General features: G+C 37.4%; 2 protein-coding genes across 2 annotated transcripts in view; both read left to right on the plus strand.

Annotated features, from left to right (window-relative positions):
* Positions 1–1784: 1784 nt before the first annotated feature.
* On the plus strand, positions 1785–8977 carry LOC128029497 (protein moonraker-like). Its single transcript, XM_052617303.1, has 2 exons — positions 1785–2044; positions 7964–8977. The coding sequence occupies exons 1-2, from the start codon at positions 1941–1943 to the stop codon at positions 8100–8102; spliced, it is 243 nt and encodes an 80-aa protein (XP_052473263.1). The 5' UTR covers positions 1785–1940; the 3' UTR covers positions 8103–8977.
* Positions 8978–10719: 1742 nt separating this feature from the next.
* Positions 10720–25484, plus strand: part of LOC128029178 (membrane-associated phosphatidylinositol transfer protein 3) — an 81734-nt gene continuing 66969 nt past the window's right edge. Inside the window, exon 1 of the mRNA XM_052616784.1 lies at positions 10720–11048. Within this exon, the coding sequence (XP_052472744.1) occupies positions 11021–11048 (28 nt within the window). The 5' untranslated portion in view covers positions 10720–11020. The remainder of the gene's footprint in view (positions 11049–25484) is intronic.

The following is a 25484-nucleotide window of genomic DNA, read 5'->3' on the forward strand; positions in this document are numbered from 1 at the left end:
CACAGAATGGCAATGACACATGCAAGGTTAATGTTTGAAAAAATATTCACGATGTTTTTTAATGTATTTAACATTTATTACAAAAAAAGTATGAATAGTTACATTTGAATTTGAACTTGTTGTATGTAGAGTGAATCTATATTTTCCATGTGTTATGAAAATGAGTCGAATGAATGGAATTCAGTATACTACATCCCCAATGTTGATATGGTCATGTGACCTACAGCATCAGTTTTGTACTACTTTTTTGTGCATACTGTTTTTTGCATACTTTATAGTATAGAAGTATTTGATTTGAGATGCAATGTATATTTGAAGGGTCGGATGCAATGCATATTTGAAGGGTAGTGTAATTCTTTATAACAATTAACTATTCATTAATGGTCAGATCATTCTAATTTGCATAAAACTTTCTCCAAGCCCAACCACAGTCTAATGTTTTACAAAGAACAGTTTTTTTTTCAGTATTGCATAATTCAAGGCATTTTTTCAAAGTATATACATCTTAAAACTAATTTTTAGGTCTGTATTCAGTAATTTCATTCAGCGATTTAATTTTGTCGAACTGATTTAAAGCAAGGCAATTTTCATGAAATATCTTTTTTTTTTTTTTTTACCCTCCTGTTAACCTGCTACTTGTCCTTTAGGTATGCTATTGCACACTGGATACCTGAGGAATTCACTTTAGCTCTTGTTTCATAGGTGTTAACTTGTAACCTGTTGATACTGGATATCTTATTTGTTGATAAAGCTTCCCCAAGAACAAGTTCTTATCATCTCACTCTGCATCTCCCTTGCCTCATGCTGTCTGTCAAACACTGGAGCGTGTGCACAAGTCAGACCAGCTTTGTGTCTGCTCATATAAATTTTATGTGGAGTGTTTTTTTTTTCTGCTTGTGACTACTGGAGCTTTTTCTGAAAGAAGGGAAGAAATTTGGTCATTATTTTTGGTCTCGCCAAGCTTGTTTTGACAAGATGCATGGAGAACATTTACCTGTTTACCTCTGCAAATGTTTGTTCATTGTAACATATTACTGAAATGCTTGTCCACTTATTTCTCAGTAACTTATATGACCTTTCTTGCTAATGACAGAGCTGAATTAACACTGGTGATGCCTTCTAATTTGAATCCCTTAATTGAGTGCTTCTCTTGACCGTCCTTTCACCTGTCCATGCCATTTTTTTCCGCACTGTGTAACCGCTCAACGTTTGACATTATTCTCCTAGCTTTGGTCAAATCCATAGTTCTCCAGAGTGTCACAACATGCCCAAAACGCTTGAGGTAGCTGTTAGCTGGAGCGGTATTCTATTAGTCGCACAAAGAGGGCGCCTTGAGGGAACGGTAAAGGGGAATGATTTCACAATAGCAGTGCCGGCCCCCTATAATGTTCCATTAGAGAATAAATGGCCCTTGTACATTGTTGGCGGCCTTAAGTTCTAGACTGGGCTTGCGTCTAATATTGTGTATTAAAGTCTACCTAGAATGTCAGTGTGAGGAGTTCTTTATTTCTGTTGCTATATATATACATTTGAAGAGTATTTGTGCTTTAGCCATGAGATATAGATTCTCTCTATTTGTATATTATGTAGACTACTCCAATTGGCTTGTTACATTATGGAGTAAATAGTACAAACTATGCCCCCCCCCCCCCCCCCAAAAAAAAAAAAAAAAAAAAAAAACACACACACACAAGAAAGACAAGAACAAGAACACCTGCAAATAATTGATGTTACCTTAGAGGAACAAATTTCAAAATGTAACCTTTATGAAAGAGAGTGCAAAAACCATGAAAATTACTTTTTTTTATTTTTCAGTTTACAGGGCTGTATCAGAAACATCAATACTAGATGAGGACTCTTTAACTTGAAATGACCCCAGTCATCCAGTCCCAGCTGGAAGAGAAAGCACACCTGGGGTTTATCTGACTGTGTTGCCCAGCATGCAGAGGAGTATCCAGAAATACAGGGACGACCATGATGCCTTCCTGCTCCTGGTCTCGCACGAGGCTCTGGGGAGCTTCAATCCTTGGGAAATAGCAGACAGGTTTGAATCTAATAAATACATTATTAATAAAACATCTCAATCAACACTGAACTTTGGGCTGAATTTATTAGATAACAAATAATAGAAAATCACATTACCATACATTTATTTTTAATCATGATAATATGTTAAGTCTTTGACATTGCTACAGAAGCTGAAATTATGCAAATTAAACATTTCTCTTTCTTTGTGTGTTCAGTTAGCAAGCTAACAGCTTAGCCTAGATTAACCAATATATTTCAGAAGCTTATATGGTTAAATTACACATTCTCCTTTGATTTATTTAGCCTTCAAAAGAAACTTTCAGTATTGTAGTCTTGCTTATCTCTTAAATGATATCACGTATAAGCATTTATGTTTCCAAAGATAAAATGGTTTAATCAAATATTTCCTTTTCTTATTTGTTTTCAGTTAGTTATCTGTTAGCAAAGCTTAACAGCTTAACTTACTAGCATAGCATAGCATAATGTTAACTGGATGAGAATAGCTCTCTAGGTTAGCTTTAATAAAACATTAAGATAACATTTTTTTAATTAGGAATCAAGGAAGGGGGATTCTGCAGTGGAAAATAACAACCCAGGCTAATAATAAAAAAACTACCTATACAAATAGTTCACTGCAGTTTCCATCTGAAGTGAACACTAGTGGGAGTGAAGCAATAACAACTTTATTCCTTTTCACACAAATTATTTTTACAAGGGCAGGTTATTAAAGACTTTTTGTGTGTTAACTAGCACAATACTATGTTATGATCTCAAAATGCTTTTACCATGGTGCATGATTGTTAAACGAATACATTTTTAAATTTGCAACACACAACCAGGGTTATAGCTTTTTTGATGTAGTAAACTTGCTCAGTAGCGCACCTAGTAGAGCATCATTCTTTTGATAAAGTGCATAAGCACCACTCATCGGACATTTTACTTAAAAGGTATTGTGAAAATGTCCAAGACATATTGTAAAATAATTTTGCATAAATGACACCTCTGGCAGAGACTTGGATTGGAAAAAGAATTTTCATAACTTTTTGTTTATTTCATCACCAGATTTACCCATTTAGATCTTGATCTTAAAGAAGTAACTTCATTAAACTGAACTATGTTTGTACTGAAGCTGCAGTGCACATGCGGCACATAGACATAAAGGCACATCTAACATAAATTGGCTTTTATTCATGACTGATATCTACAATTTCCTCACATATTTCATTATTTTGTTTATGCTCAGGACACATAATCTGTATTTATAAACACTAAAAGCTCAGCTCTTCTATTTGCACCCAGAGCAACAGCAAATTAGTCAAAAGCCCCAGTGCATTTCACCCAGTGACACAGCTAGAAGGAGTTGAGATTGTTTACAGCCTCATGTCTATAATGAGCCTCGCACACGATGTCATTTTAAATGTAAATATTAGATCTGTTTTTTGGTGGATGCTAATGTAGAGCGTGCTCCCGTGCATATGAGTGTCTTTGTTGTTCCGCTAGTGCTCCTGCACGCCCACCCTGCCATTAGCATACTTTACAGAATTTTTAAGTTGGCGCAATGCGTTGGATATTTATCAAGTCCTACTAGTCCACAGAGAGAACACTTTTAACAATGGTGGGAAGACAAACACAAAAACTATTCTAATATGATCCTAGTGCTTACGTCTCATCTGTCAGACTTGATCCTCGTGGCATGGGCTGTGTGGGTGGTGAGAAGAATTGTTGCAGAAAATCATTTACGGAAAGGAGAAAGCGAGGAATCAAAAGTGAAAATGTTTTTCTGTGTGCAACAGCTTGAAAAAAGTTATTGCATGGATATAAAAAGAAGTTGAGGATTTTTTTTTATTTTATTATTATTTTTGGAGGTCAGTGTAGCACCGCAGAGACTCTGAATGGTTATTATTCTAGATAAATAGAGAAGATGGGAAATGTCACGGCAATTAGTGTTGCTGCTGGGATTGTGTGCGGGCACTTGTCAGTCTACATTGCATTGTGGGTAATAAGAGCCTTCAAGGCAGTGAAGGCCTTGAGTGAGCACAGACTGACCGGGCTCTCTGGGTAGGTTTAAAAGCCTAAAAGAAAAGATTTAGATGATCTCATCACTCCCCTAAAGAGATAGAAAGAACACAAACTGTGTTATTTTTGTCTTTATATACCATTATAGTATTTATTAAAATCTTGAATCATTATTTTAGTTGATGTAATTTTGTTATGTGCTTTTATTACTATTTTTTTTTTGTATATTTCTATATAGCTTCAAAGCTGCGATGAAACAGAAGTAGCAATAGATATTTTCTTCCATATGTCACTGTCACATACCTGGTCTCATTTAGTGTGTCTTTGCCCCTGTGACCCAGTTTCTGTCTTCCGTGTTTGGTTTGATTAGTTCCCAGGTGTGTCTATTCTATTCCTCATGTGTTCCATGTCCCTGTTAATTTAGTGATTCCATCCACCTGTGTTTCCCCATTATCTTTTGTACATAAGCCCTGTCCTTTCAGTTCTGTGTTGTCGGGTCTACTAACTCACTCACTTACGTGTGTCTATCGCTGTGCTCCATGAGTTGAATATATTAAAAGCCTTATTTCGTTTATCCTCGGCTCCGTGTTTCTTCCGGCAGCATAAACCGTGACAGAAGACCCGACCTGAAAAAGAAAGTAGAAAACTACGTGTTTTTCCCTCCGTTTTTGTTTTTTCACAGTCTTTTTGTTTCGTAGTGTTGATGGATCCCCTCTCTAGCCCCGGATTCCTCCTCCTCATGCTGGAGCAGGAAGGACGTTCTCTCGAGGACCACACCAGACGGTTTCTTCTGTTAGCTAATGCCACCAGCTACCCGGACGACGCACTCTGCGCCTTCTACAACGCCAGCCTGCACTCCAAGTGCAGAGCGTTGTCGCCCGAAGATGGTCCTCGGGAGGATTTCGCTGCATTCGTGGAGTGGACTCTGGCGAGAAATGGTTCACCTCTCACCGTCTGCCCCATAGAGGACCTCGCCAGCCCCAGTCCCGACCCAGAGACCAGCCAGCCACCATCACGCCGCACGGAGCCAGAGCCCACCGCAGCCGCAGAGCCCGAGCCATCCACTGACAGGGAACAGGATCTCGAGAGCGCGACTGACCAGGTGTGTGAGCCGGCAACACCGTGCATCGTGGGAGTCCTCGTGGAGATCGAGGGCATGGAGGAAAGCCCTGCCCACACTCCTGCGACTGAGGGTGAGCTGTATGCAGTCTCTGAAGATCATATGGAGCAAGTTCTGGATCTGATGGACTGGTCTATGGAGGTAATCCCTAATTTTCCTGTTTTCCCCGCTGGTTCCGTCCAGCCCTGATTCCCCTGTATACCCTCTCAGTCTCCCACTCCTACCTCCTCCAGTCATTTCCTCTGCTCCATTTCCGCTGGTTCCATCCAGACATGAATTTTCTGTTTCTCCGCTGGTTCCGCCCAGCCCTGAATCTTCTGTGTCTCCGCTGGTTCCGCCCAGCCCTGAATCTTCTGTGTCTCCGCTGGTTCCGCCCAGCCCTGAATCTTCTGTGTCTCCGCTGGTTCCGCCCAGCCCTGAACCTTCTGTGTCTCCACTGGTTCCGCCCAGCCCTGAACCTTCTGTGTCTCCGCTGGTTCCGCCCAGCCCTGAACCTTCTGTGTCTCCTGTATTCCCTCCCAGCCTCCCTCTCCCACCTCCTCCCAAACCTGCTGGTCCCTCTACTCCACTTTCGCTGGTTCCGTCCAGCCCTGATCCTCCTGTCCTTCCTCCCATCCTTCCTCTCTGTCCTCCTCCTAGACCAGCCAGTTCCTCGCCATCCCTGCTGGTGCCAGTCAGTCCCGCAGCTCACCCTCAGACCGCGCCATCTAGGTGCGAGGGTTCGCCACTGGACTGCCAGTCCCCAGCTCTGCCTTGGCGCGTTAAGGCCCTGTCTCCGCCTCCAGCCTCCGAGCCCTGGACTCCTCCTCGGTCCTTCGACCCAGCGGCTCCGCCTTGGCTCTTAGCTCCCTCGTCTCCACCGTGGCCTGTCATCCCACCTGCTCCACCGGGCTCCCTCGTCCCTCCGGCTCCACCTTGGTCAGTCGTCGACCATCCGCCGCCTCGGTACTCCTCTCCTCTGGTTCCACCTCGTCACTCCATCCCTCCGGCTTTGTCAGGCTCCTCCTTCCCTCCGGTTCCACCTCCATCCTCGGTCGCTCCGGCTCCACAGCGGTCTGCCAGGACCCTGCCTCCGCCTTGGTCGCCTGAGCCTTCTGCTCCACCTAGACCCTCCGGATCCTCGACGTCCCCCTGGCTCTGCGGCTGTGCTGCTCCTGTCTCCTCCCTGGCTCCTATTTCTGTGGTCCCCTTCTGCTGGCCCCCTCCTGGGAGTCTGCCCTCCACTGGTACCTCCTCCCAAGTTCCCACCCACGCCTCCCTCGGTTGTTTCTACGGTGCGAGGACGCACCTACCGGGAGGGGGGAGTACTGTCACATACCTGGTCTCATTTAGTGTGTCTTTGCCCCTGTGACCCAGTTTCTGTCTTCCGTGTTTGGTTTGATTAGTTCCCAGGTGTGTCTATTCTATTCCTCATGTGTTCCATGTCCCTGTTAATTTAGTGATTCCATCCACCTGTGTTTCCCCATTATCTTTTGTACATAAGCCCTGTCCTTTCAGTTCTGTGTTGTCGGGTCTACTCACTCACTTACGTGTGTCTATCGCTGTGCTCCATGAGTTGAATATATTAAAAGCCTTATTTTGTTTATCCTCGGCTCCGTGTTTCTTCCGGCAGCATAAACCGTGACAGTCACTTTATACCTGATGTCCAGTAACATTTTTTTTTATGAAAAATTATGAGATCAGAAGATAAAAAAAGAAAAATAATGAAACATTCAGTATTCTCAGATGAATTGTTCACAATAAAATCTGTAACATGCATTAGAATAGAAATGTAAAAGAAAAAAAATGGTGATTTTTCATTCTTTCTTAAATAAGTTCAATTACTAAAACTGAAATAAAAAACTAAAACTGAAAAAACATTTATTTCCATTAGTTCCCAAGGCAACATTTTGAATTTTCCTAGGGATAATCCACCTCAAAATGAAAATTTTGTCATTGATCACTAACCTCCATTTTGTTCCAAACCCGTAAAAGCTTTGTTCATCTGGGAACACAATTTAAGATATTTTGAATGAAAACCGGGAGGCTTGTGACTGTCCCATTGACTGCCAAGTAAAATACACTGTCAAGGTCCAGAAAAGTATGAAAGACGTCGTCAGAATAGTACATCTGCCATCAGTGGTTCAACATTAACGTTATGAAGCGACGAGAATAGTTTTTGTATAAGAAGAAAAAAAAAATAAAGACTTTATTCAACAAGTCGTCTCCTCTGTTTCTCCCCACATCACTGTAGCGCCATTTTGGAAAAAACCTGCTGAACACAAACTGCGTACGCTTTTCAGCTGCGACACAAATTCAAAAAGTATTCTCGTCACTTCATAACGTTACGGCTAAACCAGTGATGGCAGATTGACTGTTCTGATGATGCTTTTCATACTTTTCTGGACCTTGACAGTGTTATTTAATTGGCAGTCAATGGGACAGTCACAAGCCTCCCGGTTTTCATTCAAAATATCTTAAATTGTGTTCCGAAGACGAACAAAGCTTTTACGGGTTAGGAACAACATGGTGATTAATGACAAAATTGTCATTTTGGGGTGGAATATCCCTTTAAGTTTATTTAATTTGATTTAAGCTTTATTTCTATAAAAAGAAAACAGATATTTTTAATAGTTTGTTTTAGTTAACATTAACAATACTAACACAAAATATACTCAACATTTTCTTTTCTCTCTCTGAATGAGTCATTTATAATGACTAAGGAATAGTTCCATATTTTTGGGTCAACTATCCCTTTAATGTAAAATGATCAGTAAGTGCCGTGTAACTGTAACTCTCTTTTCCCCTTGTTTCCTGCAGTCTGGCTGATGAGCTAATGGCTGAGGCTCTGGCTGATGTGGCGGCAGAGTTCCAGGATGTTTGCGAAGAGTATGCGGAAGCTGTTTTCACTCCAGAGTTCCTCCAGTTTGTCCAGTCTCCCACCACACCAATATCATAGAGACTTTTTATAAACAACTTAGAAGCAATGATATTTTGATATGTTTTTGGAACTGAACTTGCTCATATCCAGATTCATAGTTTTGTACGTTTTACCATGAATTACGTTTAAATATTGGACTTTACAATCATTGAATCGAACCTGCTGGTTAGAGCTCGGTTTATACTCAAGATGGGCATTTCTGTTGTAATGTAACCTCAGTGGGCGGTCTGACTTTTAAATGCAAACAGATGCTTTTTAGCACACGGCTAACAAATGTCACATCAGTGTGCCATAATCCATTCAACCTTCTTTGTGCATTAGTCAATGCATTAGTCGAGTTCTGTGGTTGCTATTCAGCCTTAAAAGAACCTCTACATTATTAATGCACTGCAAATGATAAGATTTGTGCTGTTTTCTATAAATACCTCACACTAGAGGATCACCACGCTCGCTTCATCTCGAATAAGAATTAGGGAATGCAGTAATGCTGTCCACGTCAGAACAAAAACTTGTTACATTGTGGACTGTTTTTATACACTCTAAAACATATGTTTTGGTTTCTCTGTGCTAATTGTCTTTAAGCTCACTATAAGCATCCATATGTTGCCAGGTGTGATTGGACAGGTGAGGTATATTTAGAGTATGTGTATAGTTTATATGTCAGAGCCTGAGGGGAAAATAGCCTCCAGATGGGTCCAGATGTTGTGCTTGTATGCTGGGAATATAATTGAACAGGACAACCAGGGCCTAAGCACTATAGGATTCACAAGCATTCTTACCGGGTCTGTGTGTTGAAATATACATGCCTACAGCTCTTATATAAGGAAGTAAAGCTATAATAATCAGAAAGTGAAAGCTTTATATGGCTTTAAAATTATTGGTTGTCCCTTTTAGTGCTTGAATTCAAATGCAGTGCGCAGATTTTAGGGCATGTTTCTTAACCTGTCAAGTTGTAGTTTAAACCACCAGATGTGAGTCACTGGTTTCTTCCCAGTGTTCAGCAACCTACTTATTTGAGAAAAATGCCAAAAGCAAACTAACAGCACAAGTTACTGCATTTGCCATCATATTCTAGGCTTCGTGCCATGAACTATTATGAATGCTGTGACGGGAATAATGTAGTCACCAATTTGGCATGAACTTGTTCTTGGTTGTGTTTTTATTGCTGGTGAAAGATACCTGTTGATTTTGTATTGTATTTATAATCATGATTTAATTCAGGCATCTCCTTTACCTTGGCATATTTTACTCCGTGCCCTGGATTGCATTTTTTTAAAGAAAAAGTTAAATTAATATTATCCATTTTTTTCCTGCATCCAGCTGGTAAAATCAATGTTATTTATCTTTCTGCTTGCTGACCTGCAGGCTGTTCTGCTGCTGCTTTTACAAGAAACACAATGCAGTGTTTGGAGTCTGAATTGTTTTGTCATTTGGGTTTCCTGACTGCTACAAATAGGTCAAGTCCCTAAAGGAGTTAAGTAATGCAACATAGGCAGTTCCCAAGAATTAAAGAACTCTAGGCTTCACCTCTATCAACAGTCATTTAGAACTACTCGAGAACAGTTATTTGGGATAGGCCTACCTGATGTGCAGCAACTGAGAGTGATTTGGTTTTTCACATTGCAACATAGAACACTTTTTCATGAAGACAATGAGATGTTAAACGTTTATGGAAAATGCTAAATTTTTGGCCTTGATTTTGTCATTTTGTCTTTGAATTATTGTTTGACAGCTACCACGAGAATCATATTTTATAGTCTTTACAACCCAACATTAATCAGCTGAACTGCTGTAGGATTTACTGTGATGTGATGGAGTATTTAAAAGCCAGAGGATGAATCTTGATATGATGATTTATGAAGAAGGTAACATTTTGCACAGTCATCTTACCATAGGACAACAGTTAGGCTATATACTGACATTGGCAGAGTGAAGATACATTTCTGTTTTCAACTGCACAATGCCTTATATATATATATAATAGGACAAACATTCTCCATAATATAGCCTAACAGGGTGGAACTTTAAGGGTGGGACAAGCAGGATAACATTTCAAAAACTAAAAAAATAGGAGTGTGAGTTGAAGCCTACCTCAGTTTGTACAGTGAATTTCCAGTGGGATAAATAAATTGTCACATTATTTTTTTTATATTTTCACATGATCATATATATGATTAGAGGCAGTTTAGCCTAGTCTGTAACATAATTAAAACAAATTTTGAGTTTTTTATGATTTTATGGTTTATATTTCTTGTGGAAGTTGATAACTTTTCACTGAAGACATAATAACATTTCATGCATATATCATTGAAAAGGTGTGTAAAATATAAAATAGTATTTAAAATTTCTATTATCCCTTTTTAAGTGATAAAGAAATATACAATTAAATATACAATTTAAGCCATATCTTATAAATATGTGACTCATTTTAGAGAAAATACGATTACATAAATCATTGGGACACAAAAGTCACTGTATAACAGGAATGACCCCTAATTGTCAGCGTTTTTTAAGTGTCATGTCTATGATTTGCGTTGGCTACGAACATCTTTAAGAAGGCGCTAGTGTAATATTATTCAAAGTAGGCTTCATAAAGGAATAACTAATATTTGACGGAGGGTGGTCTGAAGCCTCCATTAATGCGCTTCACTGCAGCTCGCGCAGAACCACTGGAGGCAGTCAAGCATCACACCTCGAGCTCAACAGGAGGAGAGGAGGACAGCAGCAAAGTCTGCACACACACATACAGACCGCTCCAAGTCCGCGCTTACTTCAACAAGGATTTCTCAGCGTCCATGGATACTCCCACTTTTGCATGTCATTTCCACGGAAGCTTCAAACATGAATCGCGCATAGACTTGAAATCGCTTCTCACGCGCGCAGACAAGGGCAGATAAAAGAGACGTGCGTACTGTCCAAACTAACTGCAAAGACGCATGATGGATAAAGAGATCAGAGGGAAAGGTAAGGAGATGTCTCTGTGTTATCTGTATGTGATGTGACATTTCCGGAATTGACGTGCAAGCTGCGATTTCAAAGCAGAGAGAGTAGACTGGCAGTTTGCTTCCTTCACTTTCCGCGTCAATCTGTCGGAATGCGTGATGAACCGGGGTTGTGTCTCAAAACCTAGTGAGCTGCCTCCCTGGACAGCGTTTTGGGGCGTCATGGGCGCATTCCAATGCTTAAGACGCCCCAAATGCAGTACCGTTCTCCTGGTTTTCACAGACAGTTCAAACGTTGGCCTTTGCTTCACCATAACATGTTCTCTTAACAAAGTGGTCGTAACATTAAATGTAGAATGTTTAATGGAACTAGGGCAGGAGTTGTCATCCATATCTGACCCAGGGATCCCCCACACAGACTCGCAGGCAAGGGACTGCTAACACAAAAATATTACGATATGATTAACGCTGTGTAACTTTTTTTAGAGATCGACCTATATTGTATTCTAATGGCTGATTTGACCCAGAGATTAAACAAATGATATCAAGAATCAGTAATGACACTATAAATCATTACATAATAAATAATATTCATGTTTTTTTATTACATACCTTTTGTTGTTAATAAACTGAATATAATAATAATAATAATAATAATAATAAAATGGTTAAATGCTTTGATCCATTTTGTTTTATATTTCAGTCCATAGACCCCCTGCAGTACCTTTATGCCCCCCCCCCCCCAAATAATATTGTAAAGAATTGTAAGGAATTTTGTATATAATCAATGCTGTGATTAATAATTCTAGCTATAAATTGCATCTAACTGTTTGTTTCTTCCAGATGGTGTTGGATTATGACTGTACATTTGATTAATCTTTGACATAATTTAATTTGAGCCCACCCGGAGAGTAATGATCCATTGGTCAGCTTTTTTTCTACCACCAATATGCTTTAATTTTAATAAACAGTGTAAATTGTGAATTTCAAACACTTCCGATGAGACGAAATGTAGTCTTCAAAAACCCATAAGCAACTCATAATTTAAGTTCCGCATGAAAAGTCAGTTGGAGATGTTTGTCTTGTCCCTGTGTGCGTCATGTGTGTCATATGCACTCCTTAAGGTAGATTGACTTGTGACATTAATTGTATCAGAATTTTTTTTTTTTCCAGTTTTGGTCTCATGAAAGAGAAGGAGAGCTGATGGTCTCTCTTCGAGATGTTTATCCATTAGGACACACTGATATGATTGAGTCTAGGTCTGAGTGTCTGCACCATACATCTCAGCATACATAGATCCAGTTTAATCTGTTTATGGCTGTCAGTATGTTTGTAGATTGGGATCATGAGTATTTTCTTCAGTTTTAAGTGGTTTGTGAAGCTTACAGCATGGATCATCTGTGTTTTGATTGTGAAGCTCTATGGGTTATTGTTGTGAGTGGCAGCATGTCATCAATGTTGTATTTCATGTAAGTACAACAATTTCCATATGTTGGACAGCGGTGATGACTGCAGACTTTTAATAAGCCGCCAAAGGCATTTTTAATTTCTCCTTAGGCATATTTCCAAATCAGCCAAGAAGTTCTCCTCTCTTTGTCATGAAGGAAGTCAGAATTTGATTTTGTATGTGGAAATGTGTAATCCTACAGACCTTTGGTTTGGTTATGTAATTTATCACAATGATTATCAGATTCCTAGTTGGTGAATCAATGGTGTTGCTGAGGAAAGGATGGTTTAACATCATATCAGCATTACATCAAACAGCTCACTGTATTGTACAAGCAGAACTTGTTCAGATATGTCATCAGTGGAGCAAAGTTAGCTGTTTTATATGATCAGAATTGGCACCCTATCAGCACACAGTATTAGGTTTGTATCATTTAAATAGCAAGGAAAGAATTAAGGATGCCTGTTTGGTTCCAGATTATTTTTTCATGTATTTCTCAAGGTTTTTGTATTCATATTTGTTATTATTTAAAGTCAAAAGTCAATAGCAAATCAGTCAGTTAATCTGTAGATCAAATGATTTTTTTAATCCACAGATAGACACAATATATATAAAGCATTTCCTAATGTATGTACTGGAATCGTAACGTAAGAAACAGTGAATTAGTTCAGCCAATTGTTTAAAAAGTGGACAAAAATGTGCTGAATGTCATGGCAATGGCATGACGCAGAGACGCATTTTGTGTCATCTAGTTTCTCCAATCGATCAGACTTTGACATAGAAAATATTATTTGCATAATATTTTGCTGAAATGCACATTGCTTTCGTAGTTTCCTACTTTATCTTGGCATGTTTGAACACCTTCCCTGTTGGGAAGAAAATTTGGAGGTTGGATCATTTTCAACAGTAATTGTATATTCCTACTATAAATTTTATAGTTGATGCTCATTATTTATACATTAGGGTATAGGCCATTCAGTGAATATTAGCATTTATTCTGTCATATGTAAGTCCCAGGCACAGGAGCTGCTGTTTATTTCTTTCACAGTCTCTGTTCATTCAGCAGATGCACCAATCTGAATTCAGAGCGGTTTCAGATTCAAACCTTCATATTTTGTTTGTCTGTAAGTCCAGCTATGCATGATCTCGAAGCTTCAAAGGGGTGACATTTCCCATTGCACAACATCTATTTAATTGTGTGCACTATTCATTTGCATTGCCTTTCTTGGAAAAAAAAGAAGGTGCTCTGGAAAAAAGAGGTCTAAGAATGAATCGCTTAGTAATGTGAATAGGAATTCATATATTGGCATGCTTAGGCAGGTGAAGGTCTCTGTTGAATTGGTTCGAAATACACTTTCAGGTGTGATGGTAGATGTTTATTTACATTATTTCTCCAGAATAGCTCTTTTAATGTATACATGATTCATGTACATATAAAGGGCATAGTCAGTGCTCCAGTGATATATTTCATCTTAGCCATTCAAGTGACCTTTTAGTGGCAGATAAGCAATAGTATTTCTGTGTCAATTCTCAGAAACTCGTTTTGCTTGACTTTGGTTGAGATTAAAAATAAGGAATACTGATTGTGTCTTTCACAGTAGCAAGATTGAATTGCAAAGTTGCCTTGTTTTTGCCATGCCAATTAAGGTGCACCTCAGTCAATGTGGTTTCCTGTGGCGTCTTTGTGATGTACATTCAAATGAGAAACATTCCATCTCCTTTGTTTAGTCCAGTTTTTATATTTTTTCGTTTTGTTTTGTGCTGATTAGCTTTTAATTTTTTTTGTAATTTTGACTGAAGGCATTCCAACACTATATATGTGTAATGGCATTTCGGTCAACAGCATTGCATTTACTTCTTGTTTCAGGTTTATTTTGTTTCTTTATTTTGCTTGGTTTCGTCACTGAGAAAATGAATTCTATTTTTATTCTCAAACCCATAATTCAGCATTTGCTGCACCCCACGCAGTATAGTGAGTAATGACTGTTATTCCTGTTAAAGCATCAAGGACGTTTCTATACTTGATGAAAACTCATGAATTTATGAAACTAAGCCAAGCATAATAGATAGCATCTTCTAGATCAGTAGCTCTCAAACCCTGAGACCACCTGGAGTAGTGTGTGTCTATGTGTGTGTGTGTGTGTGACATGAAAAATTTCCTTATTTTACTATTTCATTTACTATTCAGGTATTTTAGATGCTGCTCGTGTAGTTTCCTTCAGATCTGCAAGGGACAGATGAAGGTCTTACTTTACCATGTCTACAATGCAGATAAATGGTATAGAGTTGTTCTGCTGTACTCTACTGCACTTTATTCTATATTATGCTGTACTATAAACTAACTATTTTTTTAAGAATAAAAAAAAAACATTCAGCAAGGATGCATTAAATTGATTAAAAATGACACTTAAGATGTGTAATGATACAAAAGATTTCTAATATTTTGAACTTTCTATTCATTAAAATCTGAATCATTAATGGCTGCTGAAAATTCAGCTTCGCCATCACTTGAATAAATAACACTTTAAAATATTAAATACAAATACAAGTTATTTTAAATTGTAAAACTATTTCACAATATTTATGTTTTTATTTTGCTCAAATAAATGCAGACATGGTGAGTATAAAAGACCCAGACTTTTGAATAAAAGGGCGTATGATAGCACTGTTGAAGAAATTTACTTGTAAAGTAATATAGATATTTTATGTAGAAAATGCGCTGGCCTTTGTTACACTTGCCCTTGTTTTGTAAAATTAAGGGTCGGTCTGTATAAGTTTGTTGGATTTTTTTTATTGTGTGCCTAAAACATTTGTCTTATTGGTTTGAAAAGTAATAGCACACCTCTCCTCAACTAGCTCTATGGTATGGAATTATTTATATAAATTGGACTCTTAAGTTTGATACTGACTAGTACTACATGTGATATTTTTGAACCTTTGTATGAGTGATAAGGTCACTAATAAAGAATATTAACATGAAGATTTGTTGTGCAAACTACGGTTAGTGAAACTGGTTTTATGCTTATGACATAGTTTGCATTGAAAGTTGTGAAACTATGGCATGTGATGGCAGGTTTGTTAGGGTGGGTCAGATTTGAATCATTCCAGAATATGTGTATTGACAGGTAGAAACCTTAAAGAGCTCAAGTTTTCCTTTCTCTTTGGAGTGTTACAAGCTCTTGGTGCATGACGAAGATCTGTCAAGTTGCAAAGTCTCAAATCCAAACAGATATTCTTTATAAAAGTTGAGTCAACCACACCTACCTAAAACGGCTTGTTAAAAACATGCCCCCACATCGCTACGTCACGATGTGGGAAGATTTGCATAATGCCTACCAAATGTTCATGGAAAGAAAGAAGGCGTAACTTTTATTCTTGCTGTTGCCGCAGATGCCATGGCGTGGAGACACTGTGTGTTCGTTGTGAAAGCGAAACTACTTTGTTTGGTCTTCCAAAAGAGGACACATCTCAAAATTAATGGTTAAGTTGTATTTACAACACTGTTCCCGAGAGTAGCCTACAATGCCGGTGTCTGTTTCCATATAGTGGGGCAGTTCCAACTTTGTAAGGACAGTCTGGCGCATTTCACTCACAGCTTGTACGTACATTTTCATATTTAAAGAATTTGCCACTAAAGATTGAAACGCATGTTTTGAGCAGTATATAGTAGAGGTTGTTGTTTGCCGTTTCTCCAGTCACAAATACAGAGATGGTTTTATGTTTACTCAGCGAGATATGCAACACAACATGTAAAAAGTATAAGCCATTATAATCAGTAATTATGTCCCACTGGATGCAAAAAAAAATGGCTTGTTTTAAACGGGTTTTATTTGTTTTTGTCTTGTTGCGCTGGGACATATGTCATCACAGTACGGTAAGGGCCACAACATTTACGTCACACGCTTGAGGAATTCGATCAATCACAATGCATTGGATAGCTGGCCAATCAGTGTACACCTCGATTTTCAGACTGATGAGCATTGTAAAAATCAACACATTTCAGAAAGGCGGGGCATAGAGGTGAAAAAAAATGTTTTTTTTTTTTTTACCTTAAACCTCATAAACACATTGCATTACACATTATAATGTTCTTTTTAGCAACGTCATATGACCCATTTAAGCCTTCCTGCTTTCTGGGAAAATCTGGTGTTTTTTTCTTTTATGAAATGAGAAAATCTAAAAGTCTCTACCCCATTTTTCTCATGCTCTTAGCTGTGAATAACAGGCTTAAAAGCTACCCTACACCTCATTACAAACTGAACAATTTAGGGCAGATTTCAGGTTCCTTCTATAATGATTGTGTTCTAGCCAATGTGCACAATGATTTGGGTAGAGCATGGTGCTAAAAATAGCCTTGCACGAGAGGTGTTGACAGACTCACTGCTACCCTGTGGTCCTGTGAGGGAACAAGAGAATGACAACCTTTAATGACCGTCTGTAGTACTGCAGTTCGGCTTACAGGAATTTCAGGTCTCAATTTTTTCATTGTTATTTTGATTCAGTGATTCTGTGAGACGGGAGACTAGTATTACTGGGCTCCATTAACCAGGGGCTATAGATGGATATTTTAACTAGATAGAATAAAACCTCCATCTACAGTATATGAACATTTAAAGTAGATGATTTTGGAAGGAGGTGGAAGAGGAAGCTCTTGAGTAACCTAGTCAAGTGGCTGTGTTCTTTCTAGTTTACTCTCAATCCCCTCTTAATGTTGTGATCCTGCATGAGGTTTGCCCACTGTATTCTCCTTTGCTGCTATGATTTGACACTTACCATTATCTGTTGCAGTATATGCAGCTGTATCACATCCAGAGTTCCTAAGTCAGTGTTTCCTAACCTTTTTTTGGCCACGGCTAAAATGTTTTGATAAGTAAAAAATCCCAAAGTATACCAGTAAGCACTTAAATATAGCAAAATTGCATAAACTTGCATTGCTTCAAAGGGCATATTTAAACTTGATATGATATGAAAAGTAGTTTAACATGAAACTTGATCTTAAGTCAGGTAGGAACATAGGTAGGTTTATGTTGTTTGTGATGATAAAACAACAAATTTACATATCGTCAGTAGTATCGGACTGAAACCTGGTATGTCCAAAACCACTACCAGGAAACGTAAAAACAAAACAAATAGTTTTTTTAATAATTAAACAGCGTTGTCAGAGTTGGTATTGTGGCTTTATATATGATCAGACACTTGTGTGTTTTGTCCATCATTAGAATGCCCACATCTGAGGCAGTGAATGGTTCACATTACTAAACTGTGGAACGATACTGAACTTACTTTATAAAGTTTATTGTAGCTACATGGGCGTTCAGTTTTTTTAGTTGAATAGATTTGACCAAAATGTCATGATATGAAGGACGAAACACAAATGCAGAGGATATATACTTCTCCGCTCATCAAACACAGGAAAAAAAGACATAGTGTTTGTTGAGTAAAGAAAATGCCGTACTTATTCAAACCTCAGTTCTTTATGTACCCTTGCATGGCTAATGAGCAGAGATCTGTCTCCAGGCTGCGCGCGACACTTCATTCTGAACAGAGGAGGGTGGAGTTTTAAAGTTTTGCTGACAGTTTGAAAATCCAATGGCGTTGCAAGGTTTAGTCACAAGCTCTTTTGAATGCTTTTCATTGGTTAAATATTTGTAGAACCCACAAATGGAGGTAAAGATGACCAGTAGCATTGATTTAAAATAATAATAATGATGCTAAAATATAATAGAGATAGAAAGTTTTGATAATTTTACACGACACACCTGACAAGCTGTCATGGCACATAGTGTGCTGCGGCACAGTGGTTGGGAAACACTGTCACAAGATCATTGATGTTGCACAGTCTCCTTTGGCTTTTACCAAAGATGCCAGAAGTAACAATCATAAAGGCCAGAAAAGATAACACAGTATGACTTTAGCCTGTACTGCCTGGAAATACAGCCTTTGTCAGTATTTGCATTGCCTGTCTGCATCAACTTCTGCGTTTGTGGTCTTTTAGTCCTTCAGTATCACAGTTCTGCTTTGTTATGCTAAGTTATTTATCACACCATTTTTTATTTTTTTTTGTGCAACTTTGGCATATGTGCTGTTTCACAGCGTGTGCGGCGCTGCTTTGAGCTGCCAGACGGAGGTGTTTACAAGCCTGACACATATGCTGCAGGCGCACATGCTTTGGTGATGCAGGGATAAGGATGAGTCTGAGAGTATTCTTCTGAGTAATTTATGAAATAACTGATTGAGAACAGTTTGCTGTTTTTCTCTAAAAAGTAGAAGTCAGTCCAAGGTTTGATTGTTGAAAAACAATAATGCTCTCATAACTCCATCTCCAACATAATTGACCCTGTTTATCTTCTTTAAAAATAATAAATGATTCAGTCGAATAATTAAAAATAAAATTATTTAAAATTTGATTGGATGGATGAGAAAATCTTATAAAATGTATGTATATATTATTGATATGTAATGTGTGTGTTTGTGTGTGTATACATAAATAAAACAATATCATATCTAATTTTTTATAATAATATATTTTTTTAATAATATAATTATTGTTATTTTATAAATTATTATGTATATTTTTTTTACTTTCAATTAAATTCAATCCAATTCAATATCATTTGCTTTTCATTTTTAATGATTTGATTCACATTTATGCATTTGGAAGATGCTTTTATTGAAAGCCACTGACATTGCATCGAAGGTACACATTTTATTGGTTCATGCATTCCTTGAGAATCAAACCTGCGGCTGAAGGAGCACAATGTATAAGTTAAAATGTATCCAGTTTCAGTTTAAAAAAAAAACTTCTCATTAAAGAAAAAAGATGGGTTGAAAAAGCTGTTCGATAATCATCTACTTGACGATAACCATCACTTATTAAAGAAAACAACAAAGATTGAATTTAATAGAGAAGTGGTTCATGCCAGTCCCCAGTAAAAAGACGTCTAGACCTGGAAATCACAGAATCTTATTATTTTCCAACAAGTATGCCCTTATGGCCTTTGTTTATTGTCTCGTCTTTTTCAACACACACACACACACACACACACACACACAACCTTAAAACCACTGCAGCCAGCCAATGGGAGCTTTCTGATATCATAAAGGCCTTAACCTCAGCACTTTTCTCTAGAGGGGCTTTAACATGAAGCTCATGAACAAATGAGTAGAAAAGGTGGAGGAGCTTCTTGAGTACTTGGGTAACAGGGTGAGGCTGAAGAGGGGAAGAGGAAGGAATTGAAGCTTAGGAGAGAAAGTGCAAGAGGGATGGTGAGATACAGATTAAAGAAAGAGAGAAAAGCAAGATTGCTGGAGGAAAACAGCTCCTTTCTAGCAGAGATTATGTTTTTGATTAAGAGCAAGTCTCTCAGTGAGTCGCGTTGTGAGTGCTCTGGAGAAAATGCCATTTTTGCACTGTGCAGGCTTCATGGAGAGGGAACGTATCAAACCTTGATATTGACCTTAATCATTATCCCTAAACCGGCATTCATAACTCACAGCGCCATCTAAAATTAGACACATAGTTAAATGGGTCATGGATTATTCAAATATCTGTTTGAGAGGGTTTTATGCAGCAGTTTAATAAACACATTAAATGGCATATTTGAATCAAAGTTGCCAGTTTTTGTTCCACCTAAAAAAATAATTTTGGACAACACATAATTAACTGTTAAGCAACACAGTGGTTTTCATTATTGAATGAACCAGTGTTTTTGAACAAACCATTTCAGTTTTTCAGTTAGAAATTGCCTTATGACAAATATGTTAACATTTGATTAACCAAAGATTTTGCAGTGCTTCTGTATGCAATTAAGTGCATAGTGAGATATCTTGTAGTGGCTTAAAGGTTGTTGATTCTGTCCTGTATGGGAAACCAGTATCAGTTTAATAAATGAAACTTTCATATGCAAAAGCTTTTGTGCCATTTAAACATTTTTTTTTTTAAATGAGCATTATTGTCAGGCTCCTATATTTATGTTCAGTTATTTATCTTTAATGGCAATGAAAAGAACCTTTCCATTGCCACTGAAGTGAAATTACTGAACTTACACATAGGAGCCTGAATTTTTTTTTTCATTTTAGAAGAAAATTGACACAAATGGCATTTACAGGCCTTTGCGTCTTCAAATATTCAAACCTGCTTGAATAAGAAATGTTCTGATACGTACACACATTAATATGTTTATACCACTTCCAATTTAATGGCATAGACACTGAAAGTAAAGTATTGTCTTAAAACAAATGAGACCACAATCATCTTTTCTTAAGAGCTTTCAGCTGAATTTTAGTTTTTAGTCAAACTTAATTTTTTTTGTGTTTTTAAAGGAAGACTTCCTTTCAGCATGTGTTCAGTTTCCCTTAATCCTCCTGTAGTTGATGATGTCATTTTAAAAGAAAAGTCCACATGCTATACCGACTTTAGCTCGACAAATAATTTTTATCTCTGGCTTTTATAGAACCAAAATAAATAATAATTATTATTTTTTTGTAAGTGTAGAATTCATGAGGACCATACCAGTTTCATGGCTGAAGTACATCCTGTGCTCAGACAGATTTATTGCGTTGCTGTTTTGGTGCAAAAAGAAGCCAGCCAAACAATGCCACGTGTAACTAAATCCATCTCAGTTCCACTATGCAGTGGTTTATAATAATACTTTGATTATAGCTTGTGAAACCATGACCACCTTTTTTTTACTGGTTGAAACCATTCATGTTTTTCTAATGCGTTCTTCCTTTGCCAAACAATTTCAACCTTTCCCTTTTCTCAGTCTTCATTCCAGGGTGAATTATGAACGATGTGATTAGAAATGTAAAATGGGAATGCTGAATAGACTCAATTAGAGATGCTTTAGTGCAGAAACCGAGGTTATATCACCCTCCCATCTCTGAAGACAGGCCTCACTGGACTCTAATCTGCACCTCTTTATCTCCTCCTGTAAATCTATTTACCAAGCCTTGAAAGCATTTCTCAATGTTTAAACTCTATTAATGAGAAAAAGCATTTAATCTCCATCAAAGTGTTTAAAATAAAATACTGTATGTGTATCTGGCTGGTCTACATTTGATTACTGTCACTTCTGTATAACAATTAATTGAGCTAGTAAACATTTCTTCACTATTTATTCTGTTATGATCACAAAGTTGGGCTGGGCGATATATCTAACGATATGATCATGTGCATCTAGTCAGTAAATCTGGTTCCATGATTAGCACTAAATATCCATCACCTGCTTTCAAATGGAGCGGCATTTAATAAACAGAGCCGTAGATCACTGACAAGCTACGCAATATCGTGTTCATTATCGCAGATGAATCGCCTTGAGTGGCTACTGACTAAATGTGCATGATCATATCGTTAGATATATTGCCCAGCCCTACCACAAACTGGAACTTTTGCTCTGTTATAAACTCTTTCGCCTTAAATTTCTATGAGATATTATAAATCGTACATATGCAGTGGCCTCTTAATCCATATTTTAAAATGTTAATGCATTAGATAAGAAAATATATCATGTTGCATATAATATAAAGAAATATAGCATAAGAAATAAAAATGTAAACAAGGTTAGGCCGCTTATAGAAGATGCTACCATGTACTTTTGATGCTTATTCGTATCTACCTCTTCATTTTTAATTGTGGTTGCAGTGTTTAAATACTTTTGGTGCCACTGTATAATGTCAACACTTTCTAACTCTTCATGAAATTCTGTGGTGGTTTATATGATGTCTTATCTCTAGATGTTGTCTGGCTGGGCTTGGGTCCAGACAGAGACCTCAGGGATGAAAAAACAGACTTCTGTTGATGTCACTGTCAAATGCGTTGTTATTATAACAGAAAACTTAGAAGGTTGAGATACTCATCTCCTTTGGCCGCATTAATAGTGCCAACTTTTGACTTACTGGCTTTGCAGGAAAGATGAAAAGCTCATTAAATCCTGAATGGTAATGTGGGGCTCAGCAGCCAAAGGGAGAGAATGAAAAAAAAAAGAGTAGAGCTGAACTGAACCCCAGTAATGGAAGTTGAGAGTTCTCATTGTTTCATCAGAGTGAGCAGGATCATGTGAAGGTCCAGGTACAAGACAGCTGGAGGCAGAGAACTGACAGCTTAGGTGACACTTCTCTAGTAATGCCAAAATCATTTACTGTGGCACTGCAAGGGTAGGGAATCGAAAATCAATCCGATTCCAGAATCGGATACTTAAGTTCAGGAATCAGATACTATTTAAATTTAGATTCGGCTTATAGACTCCTTTGCACTTTTTTTTTCTCCATCAGTGAAACTGTCACTTCCTAGTGATCTAGTGCCTTGTCTGCTAATCTAAGCGTTCCAAAGTTTGGCTACATTTTGTGATCAGAAGACCAAAAAGTAAGTAGAGTATCTGTGATAGTTAAGCTTGTTACAAGAGAGGTGTCACCACCAACATGACAAAGCACTTTAATTTAAGCCCATAAATAATAATGTACTCTTTCGAATAAATTTATATTGTAATGTACTCATTCTAATATATAAAGAAATCATATTTAGATTGCTGGTAGGTTATCAATGCACAAATTAACACACTCTTCGTTTAAAAAATAAATACATACACAGCCTCTCTCTCTCTATTTATTATTTTTTACAAACTGTGCACTTTTCTACTCAATTTTAAATGTTGTTCTTTTATTCAAATTAAGCACGGTCCACTGCTGCACACGTGTCACTATATCGATAAAGGGACACTGTATCGATACTCGTATCGTCAGATCTCTGTGACGATACATCGTCCTATCAATGTATCAAACACAGCACTAGTAGGCTATACCGGTCCACTCCGCTGTTATGCCAAGTCAGTTTTTGCTCATGTGAAGAGGATGATCTTTTCTGTCTATATGCAAATGCATGTAAAGTACAAGCCTAGATTACACGCATGCACTGTCACGATCTAATGCAAAAACAGTAACCAGCAGGATCAAATTAAGTACACTGTAAAAAATAAGTGTAATTTTAACTGTAAATTTTGTAAAAACGCTACGGAAAAAAACTGATAATAGGTTAACAGTAAGTTCCCGTACTATATACAGGGAAAAACTGTAAAAGATCTAACAAAGCATTTAATGTAAATTTACAGTAAAATTCTGTTAATTATACAGCTTTTAGAAGTAAAAAAAGAACAAATCAATGTATAATTTACAGTCTAAAACTGTAAACTGATATTCCTAGAATTCCCTGCGTGACACTCCATGTTTGAAAGTATTTTGTTTAAATAATCATGTTTTTAAATAGTTCTTGTTATCAGTTATGTACATTTGAGCTTTATGTTACATCTTCTGTTGCTTAATGAAAGTTTTTTGCATTATTTAAGTATCACGTGTGTTACCATGATGGTGTTTTGTGTTTCCATAAATGTGCACCTTCTATATGTTAATATATACTTCTGCTTGTGGTGAAGCTACTTGTGATGAGCTTTGATACTTCATGTGGCTTTCTCTTATACAGTACCATCTTTATTATTATGGTGGTTGTCAGTATTTTCAAGGTACAAAACAGATTTAATTTTGTGTGTTGTTGAATTTACTGGTTTATATTCACATTTTCTTGTTTTAAATTACAGCTTTATATTGTAAAATTAACAGTTTTTGACGTAAATGTGTTTACAGTTTTCTGTATTTTTACAAAATTATTCTGGCAACCACAGCTGCCAAAAAGTTTTTGTAAAAACAACAAGAAATTTTTTACAGTGTACTAGTCATAATACTCCCATAAAAATGTTTCATGTGAGCAACAGTCTGTTCTGACTGTGCAGCACAGCCACACGTGCCACAGCTACATTTTGAATCATTTTATTTTAAATGCAATAATGTGAGTTAAAAATATTGCAATTGTGTTTTAAAATACAACAACGAGCAGCACCAAAAAACATTTATACAGGCACGTTCAGTCGTCTCCGTGACGGGATAAGCCATCAACACAGTAAAATTATATCAAATGTAAGGTGCACTCTCTTAATTTTATCAAATGATCATAATCACATCTGTTCATTTTACAATCCCGAAACTAGCATTTTAAAATCCCTTTCATTTGGGTGAGAAAGCGGTTTGTTTCTTTGTTTTTTTTGAATGGCTTTTGCACATCCTTTCATGGCAGTGACTGCGTGTTTTTCAGCATTAATGTTAACGATTTATTGATTAATTGATCGTTAATTCAAACAACGTTCGATCATGAAAATGACCGAAAATTGACAGCCCTATTTGTAAGTCACATCTGCTAAATGAATCAATATGAATGAAATTGCACTTTGATTTTAAGCCTTATAAATGCAGCAGTGAGCTCACTAAGCATGGCTGCATGAATTAATGGATTTACATTACTTATGATGCAAAATGCTTCAATGGTTTGTGTAAAGAGGCCATTTGCTGAGCTATAAAGCATTAAAAATCCCCATCGCTATATGTTCACTCACAATAACGCCAATCTATAATTATTAAATCATGGCTCACTTAATATGATTGGGAGATGATAACTTTCGTTTGACTTATGCTGATTTGTAATTTGTATTATTGCCGCTATCTGTCATTAGATTAGAAAGTTATTAACTTTAGATTTAAACATCCCAGGGCTCCAATGATTATTAGAGCATGCCGGATTATTGTGACTGTGCTTCGTGAGCACACTGTTAGTTGGAAATAATTTGGTGAAGATCATTTTTAAGCCATCTGTGTTGAAGACAGAATATCGTTCAGAATATAATACTGGTTGCCCCTTACTCATCTTAAGATCAACAAAAATAAGTCAAACCACCTGCCTCTAACATGACACAGAGTTGACAAGTACTGTCTTTAGACTTTGAAGGTATACATTTGTATTTGTTTTGTCGTAATTTTTCTATAAAGAGTTTTTGTTTAAAGCTCTTGAACATAAAGCATTAGATACCTCACAGGGATTTTCAACACCATAATGCTGGACCATATGCAACAACTGCACAACCAGCCAAACATTAGCAGCTACCTACCTATATATATGTATTGATAGCCTGA

Source organism: Carassius gibelio, chromosome A15, assembly GCF_023724105.1.
Source record: "Carassius gibelio isolate Cgi1373 ecotype wild population from Czech Republic chromosome A15, carGib1.2-hapl.c, whole genome shotgun sequence".
Taxonomy (NCBI): Eukaryota; Metazoa; Chordata; class Actinopteri; order Cypriniformes; family Cyprinidae; genus Carassius; species Carassius gibelio.

Coding starts and splice junctions, on each gene's coding strand:
- LOC128029497 (XM_052617303.1), top strand. CDS start 1,941: ATGCAGAGGAGTATCCAGAAATACAGGGACGACCATGATGCCTTCCTG. Junction 2,045..7,963: donor CCTTGGGAAATAGCAGACAG/GTTTGAATCTAA, acceptor TGTTTCCTGCAG/TCTGGCTGATGAGCTAATGG.